Below are 16,982 nucleotides of genomic sequence, written 5' to 3' on the forward strand. Positions count from 1 at the left end.
TTACAAAAGTGAGTCTCATATGAACTGGCATGGTGGATTAGTTTCAGATTAGGAGTATGATCATCATTAGCCTTTTAGCCATGTGGTGCAGGAGATGTTTCCTCTTACATAAGGAACTCTGTCATACCAATATGACCAGCAGTAATTTGGTGGACACTTGAGCAAGTAAATAATCACACTTTAACAAATGAGTTGAAACTATATCTTACTATGAGACACTTGGAGCAATGAGTCCCTGTGGCATGTGCCTGACAATCTTTGCCTGTTGTCTCCACCTAGTGATGATTATTGTACGGTACATTTTTTTGAGTACGAGTTGAAAACACAAGTTGATATAGTGAGAACAGAATTAAAGATGATGGTAAAACAACCCCAGTGTGTAAAACTTTCAATTTCTAAATAAGTGCGAAAGGTTAATTTAAAAAGATGGAAAGAAAAAGAAAAAAACATATTATGTTGATTTCTTACATTCTAAAAGTTTAATTCATGGCACAAAACACAAATACAAACTTTGCACACTTGCAAGTAAACAATGGCAATGTCACTTTGTGGCCACAATGTAACACAAATCTAAAATGAAATACTTTTTACTCAGGAGTTTATACCAAATCCCACCAACTTTAAGTGCTATCTCATTTAGACTTGTTCACATTTTGCTGTGCCACCTTTTTATAAGGAATAATATCAACTAGATTGTATGCTGTTTTCCTCATGCAGGATGAGTCTTGTGTTCAGTACTTTAACAACAAATTCTACTGATGCTGTATCACAACCACCATGGGGTCAACTGAGGTACAAAACGGTGTCGGTAGATAACAAAAAGATGTCTCTTTGAAAAAGAGAAGGGATTTTTTTGTATTAGTGTGCACAAACACAACTGGCAAGATTAAGTCTGACCTCTAGGGATCACACTTCATAATCTCTCTGAGGCAGATAGTTGCATAGCAGGAGGTGTCCAAGTCGAAGTTTAAGGTGAGAGTGAGCAAGTCCGAGTCCTCTTTTCCTTCTGCTGCCTTGACATTCAGATGCCCGTCACTTTTTCTACTGCTGCTTCCTGTCATCTCCCCTCCTCCCTCCTCACCATCTGCTCTCTGTAGCTGGTAGCTGAGGTTGTGTAGAAAGGCCAGCAGGGGGCGGTAGCAGCCGGGGAGATTCAGTTTGAGGCTGCTGACTCTGAAGCGACAGTCCTCCAGTCCGTCTCTGGCCAGTCTCTCCTGGTACCAAGTCCCCATGGCGTTTTCTGGATACTTCACTGTGTTCCCTGGCATCGGTAGTAATACCTGATAAAATAATAAACGCTCAGTAGCAGTAGTAGTAGTAGTAACAGAAGAAATAGTAGCATTTATAACACACGTATTTGTCTAAACGCCATACTTGTCCAAGTGAGTAGACTCCCTCTTGTTCCTCTTGGTCTGTCACCACATGTATCTGGAAAAGCAAAGAAATGAAAGGTCAGTGACACTGATACAATGGTCCCTCTGTTTAACAGCAGCTAAAATGACCAAAATGAAACTACAAGACAGCGGATTAACAGTTTGTATAGACAATCTTGTATCAGCTCCTCTAAAATATGAGTTCAGCTGCTTGTTTTTTCATTTTCTGTTCTATATTACCTGAGCACTGGATTCTTGGCTGTCATCCGGTTTGTTTTGCCCTGCCTGGATCCACACCAAGTCTCCTTGCCTGGCACTGTGGCCCAAGGTAGCCAACCTGTGTGCCACGGCATCGTTCCACACTCTGACAACCACAAGCAGATGGATCAGCATATTTATCACTGGTGTACTGTAATATTAAAAACTGGACAGCTAGCTTTCATTTCTAAATGGAAGTGAATTCAATTTATTGTATGTATTCATGATTATGTCTGATCATTAAGAAAAAGAAAGTAAATCATGGATCATTCATGGTAGGATTTGTTTATGAACTGAAAGCATGAAAGCAAGTGATTCTGGGTTAAACACAAAATGGGGACAATCTGATCAAAGTCCTCATCTTCCTGTGACAGCAAACAAAAGAGAGCCATGTTTGTGTTTCAACATGGCATGGTATATTCTTGCTGCTGACCTGCTACAATAGGCGTGTGGGTAGAAGACTCTCATGCTGTGGGGCAGGCTGAGCCAAGCTTGGGCACAGCCATCTGGACCTGTACCGTAGCGGTTCAGGGCCCGCAGCATCAGCCGCTCCCTCGCCTTGGACAAGGGCATCAATGCCAAAGACTCCTTAGCATTATCTTTTATTTAGAAGCAGGAAAGACAAAGAATGAAAGATATTAAAAATCTCACAGTATGTTGAATCCCTATACAGCTATAAAATTGCTATTTATTGTCTTAGCAATATTGTCTGTTCTCAGCATTGCAAAACCAAAAACCAAAAACAAAATTATATATTTTAGCAGTTTCTTTTAGTTAAATAGAGGAACTAGGTATAAGGGGCAAAGTTAAAGAGTACACAGACACTCATAGTTCCTCCACAATTCATGATAACTTTCACATCATCTTTTATACCAGTTTGAAGGAAGTGTCTTTTTGCTTGACTCTGAGGATCATCACCATCCTCCGGAGTGAAGAACAGTCGCACGGCATTCACCTGATCCATCAAGAAGAACATGCATTATAACCCAGTACTGTACATCTTGATCCCTCTGGATTTTCAGAAACAATGCAGTGAACGAAGACAACTTTGATGAACCAACAGCAGCTCATTTTTATTTCTGTATATGGCAAATCATCTGCAACACTTACCATGTCTTCTTTCAGTAAAGCCAGCCCTACTTGGTCAGACTGAGCACTCTGCCCAGTCCCAAACCTCTGAGGCCCATAGTAGTTGACAAAACCTCTGGCCTGAAAACAAACAATGAAGGTGAATGTGGCAGGGGCCATCTACTGTTTTTTTAGCTTCTTTGAATATTAAAAATGAGACAGAAACAACAGACAATCATTTAAAGATGAGATTTGGTGGTTGTGGTTGGTCCTTACAGTCAACAAATCATTAGAAGACAAAACCTCAAATGTATTTCTACTGAAGTAGAAAGAGGAACAAAAGGAAGAAATGGGGAATTGTGTACTAATGTGTACTAATACACATTTACTGATCTAATGAGTATTTCCAGCAGTATGATAGTATGTCAGGGATGTATTCAAAATAAGTTACATCATAATGAAGAAACATGTCACTCTGTACAGCTGTGTGGCTAGGGTCAGGGTTAGGGTGTGGCTGTGGATACATAGGTAATACTAGTTAGTGGGATCAGTTAATTGATGATTGTGATTTTATATGAAATAAGAAAAATATAAAATATCACATATCCTTTAAAATTCATCTCATTAATCTAAAGATGTGACATAAATGATGCCTTGTTCTCATCCTCAAGTTGTAACCGCTGTACCGCAGGCCTTATCACTCTTTCAAGAGAGGAATTGTAAAGGAAATAACAGTTTCTCAGCCTTTTATGTAAATAAGGCCAACTATTGTAACATTGCTTTTCGTGTAAATCTCTATTATAAATTCCTTAGATTTCATTTTTATTTTAGGATGTGGCAAAATAAATGTACTATATATAAGGATGGAGAGGACTTAAAGTAGACCCTTTGTGGTGGTTTATATGTGAAAGATTCTCATTTGTGCAAGAGAAACAATAAAAATGCCTCAAATCTTGAGAAATGCAGGAGGTCATGTGTGTTGTCTCAAATTATAAAGAAATACAAATGAGTAGTACCTTGACATTCTCCACTGCTTCTTTTACCAGTGCTGCCAGGTGAGTATGTGTTTCTGCACCAGAGGGGTGTGTGTCAGTGGTCCCATGAGGCCTCAGGTGGCGGACTACCAGGTCAAAGTGGTTCCCCTGCAGTCGGCCGAGCCTCAGAGGTTCGCTGACAGAGCGGACCTGAGAGAGACGCATCCCTCTCTTTTCGAACTCTGCTGTCTTCTCTTTCAACCTAATGAAAAAAAGACATTGGAATAGATGTTAAAATGGTTTTAAAAGGAACAGAAACTGTAGCAAAGAGCCTTAACATCTTGCACTGTCACAGGTTTTGTCTTACTGGTCAATATGTGAATGTCAGTATGTAATTCCCAAACCAGACCCACGAAAGAAACACAACACTACCGTTGAGGTGAGACCTTCTTGACCACCATGGACTGGTAGGTGATGGCTCTCTTATCCTTGATTCCAGCATAGGTGAAATCTGATGGTAGGATGCCGAGCGCAGCTGCCATGTAGCTGATGGCCTCAAGGGTCTCCAGGTTCTCCTTACGTAGAGTGAACGCTAAAATGGAGGACACATTTTTCTTCATAAAAACCCTTACTTTCTCAATATTATTTAAAAAACTAAAGAAAAAGAAAAAATCAGATATTAGTTACAGTGTGACTTTGTTAGATGATCTATGCCAAGTCATCTTGTGACAGTTGACTGACTAAGGGCCTAAATGAACAGTAAATGTGTTCTCCTGTGTTTATTGAAAGTGGCTTTCCCATTTTTGTAAAGTCATGCATGTCAGGAGATGTTCCAGCTGGTATGATCAGAAACAGTGGGTGAAAAAGCACCTATTTTCCGATATGATTATAACCGTACCGGTGTAAACTTCCTCTTCCTTACGGTCCTCTGCTGTCCTCTTCTTTGGCCTGCCTCTCTCCCTCAGTCTAACTGAGATGGCTGTCCTCTCTTGCTCATTGAAGCTTTTTGTCTCCACCAGTTTGCCAAACCGTCGGCTTAGGAAGTGGTGGACAGCAGTCCTGTGCTCCTTATTATCATCAGGTTGAAATGTGTATGACGAGTCTCGCACTTTGGCATCTATGAACCTGAAGAAGTCCTCCGCTTCCTCCTCTGTGACCAGCTGGGAGAGCTCTCTGTAGTCAGGGTCTTCTCTCACCCTGATCTCGGGCTGAATGGTGACAGTCATGAGAAAAGGGAAGCGGTGTCTGACAGCACGGTGGACATTGGCTCTCTGGTGTTTGTCGGCGAAGTATCCCAGAGACAGCTCCTTGTTTGCCGGCTTTACATCTTCTTCCTTCTCATCTCTGAGACTCACGACAAACTGCTCAAGCTCCTCGCTGACTGACTGGCCTAAAATCATGCTCAAGTCAAAACTGCCCGGGCTAGGTATGGTGACATCCCCCCTACAGTCAACTGAGCCATCAGTATCCTGTATGACCTGTAAATTATAATGCTGCTTCCATTCTATGCTGGATTCACTGGCCTTTTCTGGGAATGCACAGTGTGGTGTCTGAAAAGCATGTGTGGCTGCTGGTGTATTGACCTGCTGTCCATTGATGTCTATTTCAGTCACCACAAAGTCTCTAATAAAGTTTTTAATGCTCCCAAGAAAGCCTTCATGGTTGGATATGAAGCATGCAGGGACGTTCACAGCATCACTGTCCTGCTTCATGGTCACTTCATCCACACACTTAGTCCTGTTGCAGAAACGGACACAACTCAAATGTTACTGAGGATAAAAGTAACGTTAAGAGTTCAGGAAAGATGACAGATGCTTATTTCTGCTGTAGAATAGGTATTACATGCACAACATAGCAGCACAATAACAATAGCGCCCTACACGTTAACTACCTCGAGTAGGCGACGTAGAGAGCTGTGCCGAAAAGTACAGCGCATTTCAGTCTGTAAAAGCCGATATATAGTAGCTACGAATGGGTAATGACAACGTAACTGCTTGTTTTCGCGACGAACCCGCCTGTAGCATTTAAAAACAACCACGCTGAAACGATTCAGTTTACTTCCGCGTCATGTGACGTAACCAACCTGGGTGAATTTTCTTAAAGGGGCCGACACATGTCTGCTTTTGTTCTCCATACAACTCAACTTCAATTTCAGTAAAGATATAGCCCCGATATCACCTTGTTTCTAGGCCTAAATTATTTTGAGTTGTTTTGTTGCGAATTAAGTCATTATAACAAACATTATTTACCAGCATGAAAGTGAAGAGTGTGTTGATATGAACTGACTACTACTACTTCTACTACTACTACTACCACTACAACTACGTCTACTACTACTAGTAGACTACTACCACTAGTCGTCTAATTCATCTACTACTAGTAGTAGTCTACTTAGTAGTACTACTACTTAGTAGTCTACTACTACCACTAGTCGTCTACTACTAGTAGGCTAGTCTACGTCTTCTATTTCTACTACTAGTCTACTAATACTACTACTACGTCTACTACTAATATTACTATTGGTCGACTACTACTACTCAACTACTACTACTACTACTACTACTAGTCTACTGCTACCACTACTACTAGTTGTCTGCTACTACTACTACTACTACTACTAGTACGTACCACTGCTACTATTACTACTACTAGTACTACTACTACTACTGCTACTTCTTCGTCTTGAGTTTAACCTATTTACCAGTGTGGACAATATTAACCTACTGACCCACTGACATCAAAACTACTCTGAAAAAAAAAACTAGGATAATCTAAGCCAGTCAACAACATTCTCTCATGGCACTACATTCATTTTACCATCTGTCACGAATATTTAAAATATTTAAAGTGTTCCCACATATTCTGAAGATGCTCCATGAGAATCAAACAAAAGAGAATTCGTCCAAGCATCTCCAGTAAAGGCTTTTGGCTCTTTACGTCCTTCCACCCACCAACATTCTCTGCACCACAGACGTCACTGTGCATTGACTTTCTATGCGTGTATGTGTGTGTGTGTGTGTGTGTGTGTGTGTGTGTGTGTTTGTGTGTGTAGACAACCCATATCATTGCATCACAGAAAAGTCAATGAGCAGACTAAAAAGGACACTTCATCCTTGAAAAAAGCTGCTAGTTTTGCTGATCATTCACAAATACAGTATACTGACTCATTCTCTGAGAACATGGAGCAACATACCAGGAATGTAACAAAAAAACCCAACCTTTTCATTTCATAAAAAAAAAGTCAAACAAATTTGTCTTTATATAATTACAAACTCATAATAACCAGTGGATGAGACAATATCATTGCTTAGCTCTCATGACTACTTAGGACAGCAATGAGTTATCGGCAATGTGTATTAAAAAAATGTAGCCACTCTTCAGTGGAATGAAAGAGTACATCATTTTAGGGTGGAGGTCCATTTCCTGAACACTTACATAATTTCCTGCAAAATATGAACTCTGCATTGGACTAAGACCCTGAAAGAGTCGTCGCAGGGATGAGGCAGGAATTACATCTGCTGAGACTTTGTAAAGCCATGTTTAAGTCAGAGAATTCCTGTGTTTGGCTTTTCTTTTTTCACAAATATGGTGTTTTCATCCTTAATTTTCCCTAATAAACATCAAAGCAACCGAAGAAAATCTATGGGTGGAAATATCCAAAAATGAAAAAAAAGAGTTAAGATAGATAGATAAGATAGATTAGAAACTTTTAGTCCATTCGTTTCAGACGATTAAACCACAAGTTCTCATCAGCAACACACAGGATGTTTTCCCTTGCAATGCACCGAGTGAAAATCCTCCTTGCATGGCATATCCATCCTTGGCAGTCCTCTGCACCTGTTGCCAGGCAACCAGCATTCATTGCCTCCAGGAGGGACATCTGGTCATATGGTCAGTGATCGCATACCTTCCATCTCCACAGAGAAATGAATTCCTCAGTTTGGGTTAAGAAAAGGAGAGCATGCAGAAAGGAATGGCATCATTATACGGAGCTGTGCTGCAAAGTATTCAGTCACACAACAAGAGCGGTGGAAGGCAACAATGTCTCAAATGATGACATACTTAGTCATGCCTGGCCTAAACCGCCCTCTTTCCTCAGTTTGAACCAGCCTTTCATTCAGTGCATCAAAAATCATGATGAGGTGTTTGTTATTGTATGGGCCAATAGTAATGTCCAATCCTCTGCAATATTAATATTTCATGCACACGGACAATACTAATCATTTCAATTGTGTACAATATTCATATAATATACATATATATTTATTTCACTTTAATTTATGCAATATCTGGTAATCAATATATTACCACTCAAAACCAATATTACTCTTGTACATCTTGTATATAATGTAAATAATTATTTTACTACATATTTCTTAGTATTTGTGTTCTTATAGTTTTTTTTTGTACTTATTTATTGTTCTTTATTGTTTTTCTTATTGCTGCTCTTATATTCTATTTACTGTCCACTTACTGCTGTGACTCATCTTATCTTATCGTAGTTGGCATGTGGCAAAGGACACCATCATTGGATATGGCGGCACACATGGTGATATTCGTGGTCATGGTGATATGGCCTTTTTCCCAATGAAGTCTCCACATTTTAGTGAGGTTGAAACCAGCTGTGATGTGCCCCTTCAGGTTCAAGCTTCATTGATCTCTAAGGAAACGGAAAATTCATAAAAACAAGTTATTCCACGACCATCCATCTATCTACAATAGCAGCCTCCTGTTTATCCCTAAAGATGTTTTCTCTGCCACCAGTGTGTTGTAGTCCATGGATTCCATAAAGTAAATGTAAAACACATGCCAAAATGAAGGTTATGCCAATCACATACGTAATAATAATGAAATCACTACATTACTCTAGACACAGTTTGTTCTGCAAACAGGACACATAGTGGTATATAGTAATACATTGTGACTTACCTATTCTAATTCCAAAAAAATATGATAATACATACCACAGTGCTCACACTCACAACATCCTGGACCCTCTGTCATGCCTCTCTAAAGGACAGGCCATGATTGATGAAATGGTCAATTCATTTGACACTTGAACTCTATGTACTCCTCTCTTCTACAGCTCCTCCACCATGCATGCAAACTCCTCTCCAATGGGCCTCTTACTCTCCTTACTTACTTGCAGGCAGGTCACTGTTCTTGTTTGTGATGGTTTGAAGCTAGGAAACATCACCAGCTTGCTAGGAACCTTGCTTGACATTAAAAATGATCATCACCTTAAATTAATATGTGCTATGTCAGCAAATATAAACTTGAATATTACACATTTAAAATTCAATGCAAGAACCATTTACAGTTTTTAAAGTTACTTTTACTTATATAATGTGATATGATACATCTCATGAAGCTGTTTTAACCAAATTCAAACTAGAGATATTAAAATTGTAGGACACTAAAAGTTATTTATTTTGTAATTGTATTCCATGATGGGTCTGTGCAAGGATAATCTAAACCATTCAACAACTTTCTCTCATGGCACTACATTCATTTTACCATCCGTCCCGAATATTTCTTGAAGTGTTCCCACATTTTCTGAAGATGCTCCATGAGAATCAAACAAAAGAGAATTCGTCCAAGCATCTCCAGCTAAGGCTTTTGGCTCTTTACATCCTTCCACCCACCAACATCCTCTGCACCACAGACGTCACTGTGCATTGACTTTCTATGTGTGTATGTGTGTATGTGTGTATGTGTGTGTGTGTGTGTGTGTGTGTATGTGTAGACATCCTGCTCACCAGATGTTCATCTGCTCCAAAGGGAAATGCTCCACTCTGGATCTGTTTTAACAATTGAACCCTTTTTGTTCTTACAGGGAACTCTAGGGATCAATAACATTGCAGCAATGTTGTCTGTGTGTGTGTTGAGGGGGGGGAGGGGGGGGGGCTAGATAGATAGATAGAACTCTAAGAAGTCATGTGACGCAGCCCTTCACTGGTTCCTTTGTTCTTTCAAGACAACAACAGACAAAAAGTGCTTTATGGGGACTGCGCTGAAGGCAAGTCCAGTCATACAAAACACACACAATCGAGGAATTTGGTACTCTTGCCACATATTTCTACTATCCTGATTTGAGCTCTTTTTCAAAATTATTATCAGCCCTCCTATCATTCTCTTTCATTTGCTACATTGTCAGGTTTTGTAAATCAGTCTTTATCTCTTCTCTTGATCTGCCCCACTCCCAAACACGCACACTTAAGACAGCAGGATAGTAGGTGCACTCATATTAATCTAATCTGCTTGATCCAGGAAAAGTAAAGCCCAAATCCCTCCACTACTCCAAAATATATTGTTCTTCCTTTTCCTTTGGTTGGATGTTTGAGCTTCACTGTGTAGAATGATGTATGTGACAAATGAAGGCTGTTTTGACATCATTTTATTTGCTGAAAGGTGAAAAGTGTGTACTGTACCTACCAGTAGGTTTTATGACATCATCATTATTTTGGAGCCAATCTTGGTCCAGTATGCAACTTAAACAAGTGTACAGTGTATTTATTTTGCAGAATAAACTTGTCAGACACATATTATTCTTCACTGCAGGGTAGTTTTATATGTCTCAAAACATGTCTGCATCTTTAGCACATCTGTGTGTGGGAGGTTTGCAGTATTACACAGTGTCAGTCCTTCAGGAACACTTTTACTGCATATATTGAATGTATCTCTTTCTTCTTGTGGATTACGCCTCAAGATCTGTCTGTAGTCAACAAATTTCACTTCCCCTCTCTAAACCAACCCAGACAGAATCATCAAGAAAAGTACTAAGATTTTCAAAGTATTTCTGAAAATGTCTACAACTGTTTCCCCTTTCTCAAACATGACAGTCATTATTCCCCCATTGCATCCCCACCACACAACCACCCACCCACCCAGACTTACCCTGCCTATCTACCCAGATGGGAGGGCCTTATACTAGCAGAAGAGCACGGCTCCCTCCCCCTTGCATTTATAATCATCAGGGTGCTAAAGTGCAACATCTAGCAGAAAAGTCTCTATGTAAAACCAGGATCATTTCTCTCAAAAGATATTTGAATATATTGCTGAAAGTTCAAGGGAAACAAAATGGGGAAAGTGAACGTCTGTGTGAAAAGAAGTTACATTGTTGTGGTGACTTTGATGGGGGTAAGTGTTTCTTTTGCTGCTGCTTTAGACAGAAAATGTGAGAAAAGTGAGAATCTACTTGTATTATCATCTGTATTGTAAAGGACTATACCGTTTTGGATTGTATAGAGAGCCACCAGTGCAGGAAAGTTAAAAGAACAGGATGGTAAATACTAAAACAAGTATCTCTTCAACATGATTAACACAAATATTAGTAAGTATTAGTATATTAGTGATAACTTATAAGCAGTAAAAGTCCCTTTTTGTAATAATTTAACATTTGGTATTACTGGTAAGTTAGCATATGTGGTTTCCTGTTCAGAGTTGCCAATAACTCAGTTGCACTTGTCCTAACTATAAAAAACACTCAACGTTTTAATTCTAAAACTAAAAACTGAACAAGGCAATCTTAAATCTGATTTTGGGGAATTATTTAAAATCCCATATCTTAAAATAAATCTCAACTTTATCCTATTTCTTCTTCCTCTTCTTATCCTGTTACCATAGATGGGGACTATCGGTTGATTGCGCAACACGTGGTGTTTTTTAACTGTCCCTGTTTTTTCTAATATGGTTTCCTCCTTGCTGTTTAGATCATTGTAACTTTATGTACATGGTGTGTGAGCCCACTACTCATGATTGAGTCTGAAGCTCTTACAGTACAAACAGACTGTGTGATGCTTCATTAATAGCAACACTGGCACTGAGATAGGCCTGTAACAGGGGGATAAATTAACCTATTTCTCAATAAGTTAAAGAAGTGATGTCTATCATAAACTTTGTGTTAGTAGTTAACAGCAATAAACAACCTTAGATTAGTTTTGCAATGTCATGTTTTGATGAGAAGTGATGGTGCTAGCCCCTAGTTTATATACTGTATGGGTCACAGATTTAAAGGTCTTAATGTAATAAGTAATGCATAATGTGTTGATGATGTTGCAGATTATCAGTGCCCTGCTGTTGGGAATCACTCTGTTTACTCATGGATATTTATATGGAGAAGAAGAGGTAACACGTGTATCTGTCTGTCTCTGAATGTATCTTAAAGATTGACAATACTGAGAACATCTACAATCATGGTATATTGCAATATTGAAATATGTATTATGAAATAAGAAATTGGAGAAAATTCAACTGAGTAACCATCAGAGTATGAATTTGTATAGCAAAATTGTTCTGAAATTTCTGTCATCTCATGGTTTTAGATCTACATACTGTATTACCCAACCTTGACTTGTCTGTTTGCCTCACTTGCTGGCAAATTGGTTTCACTCAACTTATCAATCAATATGGTAAATGATCAACTGAAACCATTGAGGCACTGTCAGGGAAAAAAATGGAGGACATAATTCCATGTTACATATTCATTTTGCGAAAGGCAGAAGAAAGTCTGTACATGGTGGCTCCCCATGCGGATATAGTTTTAATGGGATATCAAATCCCTTTCTTCTGCCTTTCACAGATTTAGTTCTGTGGTCAAGCACCTGGTTTTCTGTTCTGGATGTGCACGTCTATCACACTTTTTCATATATTCATTTTGAAAAATATTTCCTCACCCTCGTACAGAATATGCACAGTATATGTACAGTATACCCCAATTAACCTTGTTGTGGTTATTGTTGTCTTCAAATGAGTAATTTCATTTATAAGTTCAACCCTTCAGTACATTTCTGGCATGTTGACACAGTTAGATCAGACCCAGATTTTCTCTCCCTTTCTAACTGAACTGAACTTTTTTGTTTGTTTTTGCTCCACAGATGGAACACATGCTTGCAGGTATGCATTTCATGTACGCTATTTCCATCATAACCCTGCTCTTGTCCATCACTGGTGTGTATGGCGCCTGCAAGGAGAAGAAATGGGCACTTATTGTGGTTAGTAAACAAGAAAACATTATTAGTTTTAGTAATACTTAATCTTTTTCTCAGAAACTGATTGCTCGTGCCTGTGTGTGTGTGTGTGTGTGTGTGTGTGTGTGTGTGTGTGTGTGTGTGTGTGTGTGTGTGTGTGTTTCAGTTTGCAGTTGGATTGATCCCGTGTACTGTCTACATGTTTGATTTGGAGAGGCGAGAACTGGGTTTGAAGCCAAAGGTATAACAAAGTTGATTTTGATATGTGTTGTTCTTTCTGTGATATTTTTTGCACAAAATATATTAAAACAGTTTTGACCTAACCAATGATAACACTTTCTTGTATTCCAACAAAATAATATTTTTAAATAGTACTTGCTGAATTGGTAATGTGTTTATCAGACATTTCTTTGTTTTGTTGTTCAGGTAGCTGAGACTATTAGGGAGTCACACCTGAAAATGCTACCGCTGAGTAATGCCAGTGTGCATTATATAGAGCACCTCAACCATATGCAGATGGAAGTAGGTAACTTGTGTGTGTGTGTGTGTGTGTGTGTGTTAATGAAAGTACTTAAATTGGCTCCCTGTGATGCAGAAAACCCTTCACAGACGTTTGGCGGATGTGGAGGATAAAAACACATGCTCCCCTGATAACAGGAGCACTTAAGGCTCATTGTTCAGCTGCTTGAAGGACATCACTGGATGTTACAAAATTCCACGCAGCTGAGCAAAGACAAGACTGAAATTCTTTTGTATCGCAGTAATTTAGTCGGTAGATGACAAAGGCCTGAGTGTTTTCTGGGGAAAAGATGTGACCCACAAATTTTTTCCAATTTTGGTGACCCATTGGGAGCAACACACTGTTGATAAGAGGCAGAATATATTAGTAGTAAGAAGAATGGGATCAGCAAGTGATTTGTTTTGATATATTCATATTTTCTCCTCTGGCTTCCTTCTTAGCTCCATTGTTGTGGACTGGATCAAGGCTATCAGGACTGGGGCTACAACATCTCAGAATCCTGCTTGTGCATTGGAGACTCCAAAAGTCCATGCGTAAGCATCAGACCTATTCTTTCGGTGTTGTCTCACAAAAACTCAGAACTAACTGATGATTTGTGAGTTTAACTGAATAGCTTGAATCATCTAATCTACTATTTGTTAGTCATTGAACTAGTGATTTGTGTTTATGTGTGTTTCAGGTGGCAGCCCCCGAGAACAGTAGTCTGTATGAGCATTATGACCATGACCATGACATCATGATTTATAAAGAGGTAAAAAAAAAAACCTATTACCAGCCTCACAGGTTATAAAAATATCACCTACTTTCATACTATCCTTTATAGTGATTTTGCTACCCGTGTACAATGATTTTTTTTTTTTTGAGCTGACTATACAATATTTAAAAAAAACATTTTTTTCCTTAATTAACTAAACTAAACTAGCATGGAACTAAAACTGATAAGTGACATTTGTTTATCTGTCTTGCATAAATATTGTATGAAGCATGCTTTGGGGCCAATGAACTCTTTTCTGCCTGTAAGAAGGATCCTTGTAAAATTGTAAGAATTTCTTTTTTTAATTTAATGAAGATGTTTCTCAATAAATGCCCCTTCAGTAGTCTTAAAACTATTATGATAGCAAACAGCAAGATCAACCACATATCCCAAAAATTAAGGCTCTTAGTATTTCCCTGCTTACAGAAGCAGTCGGAGAACTCTCCTTCATCCCTCCTAAAGCCGGAAGTCTTATGTGAGCTATAAAGTATGTGAGTTATCAACCCAGGGCAGCAGATGGTGTCACTAAGTTCCTCTTCATGCCCATATAAGCGCATTTATGAAATCTTTTGAAATTTTATGTCAATGTGACCTTACTAAACTCCAGGTGGTGTACAAATTCACTCTTGAGGATGCTTGCTGTAGACAAGGCTGTTTGATTGTGAATATGCTGTATGAAAATGTCTTCCTAACTATACTCATGTAGTATAAGTTGTCCATTGTATGATACATTGCAGTGATTGATCCTCTTCTGTTTCAGCCATGCCTTACAACCATGATCTCACATACCGAGTGGGGCATAAACCTGGCAGTTGGTATAAAGTTTGGACTCACATTAATCTGGGTATGTACTGTCTGTCTGTATGGTTTATTAATCTGTGTACATCTCCTGTACCTGCCTCCCTCTTCATCTTCAATACTGTATCTTCATTTACATTTGATTTTTTGTTTTTCCATTCTCTCCTTTGTCTGCCATTTCAACACACAATATGCACTGATTGGTCATGACCTTCATTCTGCTCTAAATAAAATTGTGTGTTTTTACCTCTTGAATTCCTCTGGAGCAAATATTAACAATAATTCACAGTTTTTTCATGTTTTCATAAGCCAAAGTCATTAAGATAATATTTTTTCATCTTGTCATACTTTATTTACTAGCTCTTTTAATTTACTTCTCTCTGCAGCAGTGTAACTGTTAATCTGTCACTTAATTTTCTTTGTCTTTTCTGCCACCTGCAGTCTCCTTCTAACATTGCAGCTCAATGTAAATCATTGTATTGGCATAGGCTGAAACAACATAAGAAAAAACATGAATGCAAATACAGAATTGACTCTCTTTCATTTTCCTCTAGACGTTTTCAATCGTGCTCTGTATTATCATCCTGTGCCAGCTAAGACGGAAGAATGATAAAGATTCCCCCACAGTGATCTACAGCCCAGAGGCAAAAACTGGCAACTACACCATCCTCACAGAGACTGCAGAATACAGCTGATTTCTATATTTTTGGCTGCTCTTCATTGTGGCAAAGGTCACCATGTCTAGAAAAGTTAAAGCTGCCACTGAAAAGTGTTTCATTTATGGTTGCCCCCCTTGGATGTTTGACCTTCACTGTGCAGAATGATGTATGTGCAGAATTTGACAATAACTGATGGGCCTTAAATCTGAACGTGTATGTATGAGTATGATATGGTGACATCACAACTAGTTCTGAAAAACAGTTGTAGTCCAGTTTGCAATATCCACAAGTGTGATGTGGAAACTTGAAACCTCCAGTGCTGAGAATGGACTTTTGTGTCAAGACGATTGATTAATGGATTATGTATTACCTGTCACATAAATAATGTTCAACCAGGTAACTGTTTTTTTTAACGATTTAAAGCAGAGTATTTTTATTTGTTGTAATACATTTTCTTGAAGGAATGTTTAAATAGAAATATCACAGAAGGAAACAGTGTTTCTACAGTATGTCTCTTTACTGTTTATCTCATAAATAGTATCATGCTGCCTCCAACAATAAAAACTTAATTTTTCCTTAAATTGTACTTACAGTAGATTCCATGAACATATTTTTTCATCCCTGCAAATACTATACTATTTCTTGTCTTATAATGGCAAAATTGTGGGCTATGCAAATTACCAAAGATTATTTCCTTTGCTTTGTGATAATCAAAGAAGATTGTGAAAAACTAAGTTATACAAGGTGTATATTAAATCTGTTAAGGAATAATACATAATTATGTCAATTACATGAATGTTGATTAACCTTCACCTTCCTGCTGCCTCAAAGAAGTGTGAAACAATAATGTACAAACTGTCATCTCCACTATCTTCAACAGACATCAAAAAGCTAAAAAAAAAAAAAAAAAAAAAAGTATTTATTTAATATGATGTGTCTTAACTAACAAATATATTTTTACATTTTCATGCCAGAGTCTAATCATAATGTGGCAAATTTGATTAAAGATTACCGGTGAGCTGCAAAATGAGGCATAAAGAATGGAAAATAATCATTAAAATGAGATGCTGCAGTAAAACATGAATGAAAATGTGACTGTAGAAAGGAATATATATATATTATATTCAGCCAAATGTTAGGCTAAAAACAAATTACCAATCACCTTTAAGAAGAAGCTACCTGAGTGAGAACTTAAGCACATTTTAGTGGTCCTAGTATTTCCAGAATCAGATGCTTGTGTTCATGGCACTGTAACAAATTAGGAAAAGACACAGTAATACAGATGACAGGGATGGTGCATGTTTTGGAAGCAGCTACTGTACCAATTAAAACCTGTCTCTTCTTTCCTAAGCGCTGACATGTTAGAGAACCCCATCACTCCCTTTTCAACTGTGACCTTCAGTGTGTTGGTTTGTATTTGTAGAGACAGTCATGAGAATTGCTGTGTATACTTTGAATTGTGTAATAAAACAGTTGTAGCCTCCTCATTGTTATTGGCTTGGCAGGTTATTTAAAAAATACACCACAGACAATTAACATGACAACAAAAATTGCTCTTTCGATTACCAAATTTTCAATTAGGTGAAAAAAAAAATTCTTCTCACCCTGA

General features: G+C 38.3%; 2 protein-coding genes across 3 annotated transcripts; one reads left to right on the forward strand and one right to left on the reverse strand.

Annotated features, from left to right (window-relative positions):
• Positions 1-321: 321 nt before the first annotated feature.
• On the reverse strand, positions 322-5,813 carry pus7l (pseudouridine synthase 7 like). 2 transcript variants are annotated; one of them, XM_053313764.1, is made up of 10 exons: positions 5,565-5,813; positions 4,572-5,410; positions 4,106-4,265; positions 3,716-3,935; positions 2,742-2,840; positions 2,505-2,586; positions 2,065-2,230; positions 1,614-1,737; positions 1,375-1,428; positions 322-1,280 (listed from the first exon to the last, which is right to left on the reverse strand). In XM_053313764.1, exons 2-10 carry the CDS (start codon positions 5,383-5,385, stop codon positions 900-902), a joined length of 2,100 nt encoding a protein of 699 aa, XP_053169739.1. In that variant the 5' UTR covers positions 5,386-5,410; positions 5,565-5,813; the 3' UTR covers positions 322-899. The 2 variants fall into 2 exon arrangements, with proteins under 2 accessions (XP_053169739.1, XP_053169738.1); XM_053313763.1 differs by having other exon boundaries at positions 4,572-5,813.
• A 4,828-nt stretch (positions 5,814-10,641) lies between these two features.
• LOC128353226 (tetraspanin-8-like) lies at positions 10,642-15,473 on the forward strand. The gene is made up of 9 exons (XM_053313907.1): positions 10,642-10,813; positions 11,735-11,800; positions 12,550-12,666; positions 12,809-12,883; positions 13,069-13,164; positions 13,603-13,695; positions 13,842-13,913; positions 14,677-14,760; positions 15,269-15,473. The coding sequence occupies exons 1-9, from the start codon at positions 10,754-10,756 to the stop codon at positions 15,407-15,409; spliced, it is 804 nt and encodes a 267-aa protein (XP_053169882.1). The 5' UTR covers positions 10,642-10,753; the 3' UTR covers positions 15,410-15,473.
• Positions 15,474-16,982: the final 1,509 nt, after the last annotated feature.

This window comes from Scomber japonicus, chromosome 23 (genome assembly GCF_027409825.1).
Source record: "Scomber japonicus isolate fScoJap1 chromosome 23, fScoJap1.pri, whole genome shotgun sequence".
In the NCBI taxonomy this organism is placed as follows: domain Eukaryota; kingdom Metazoa; phylum Chordata; class Actinopteri; order Scombriformes; family Scombridae; genus Scomber; species Scomber japonicus.

Coding starts and splice junctions, on each gene's coding strand:
- pus7l (XM_053313764.1), bottom strand. CDS start 5,385: ATGAAGCAGGACAGTGATGCTGTGAACGTCCCTGCATGCTTCATATCC. Junction 1,738..2,064: donor CCACACGCCTATTGTAGCAG/GTCAGCAGCAAG, acceptor TGTGGTTGTCAG/AGTGTGGAACGATGCCGTGG. Junction 1,429..1,613: donor GCCAAGAATCCAGTGCTCAG/GTAATATAGAAC, acceptor TTGCTTTTCCAG/ATACATGTGGTGACAGACCA.
- LOC128353226 (XM_053313907.1), top strand. CDS start 10,754: ATGGGGAAAGTGAACGTCTGTGTGAAAAGAAGTTACATTGTTGTGGTG. Junction 13,165..13,602: donor TCAACCATATGCAGATGGAA/GTAGGTAACTTG, acceptor CTTCCTTCTTAG/CTCCATTGTTGTGGACTGGA. Junction 13,914..14,676: donor ACATCATGATTTATAAAGAG/GTAAAAAAAAAA, acceptor CTTCTGTTTCAG/CCATGCCTTACAACCATGAT.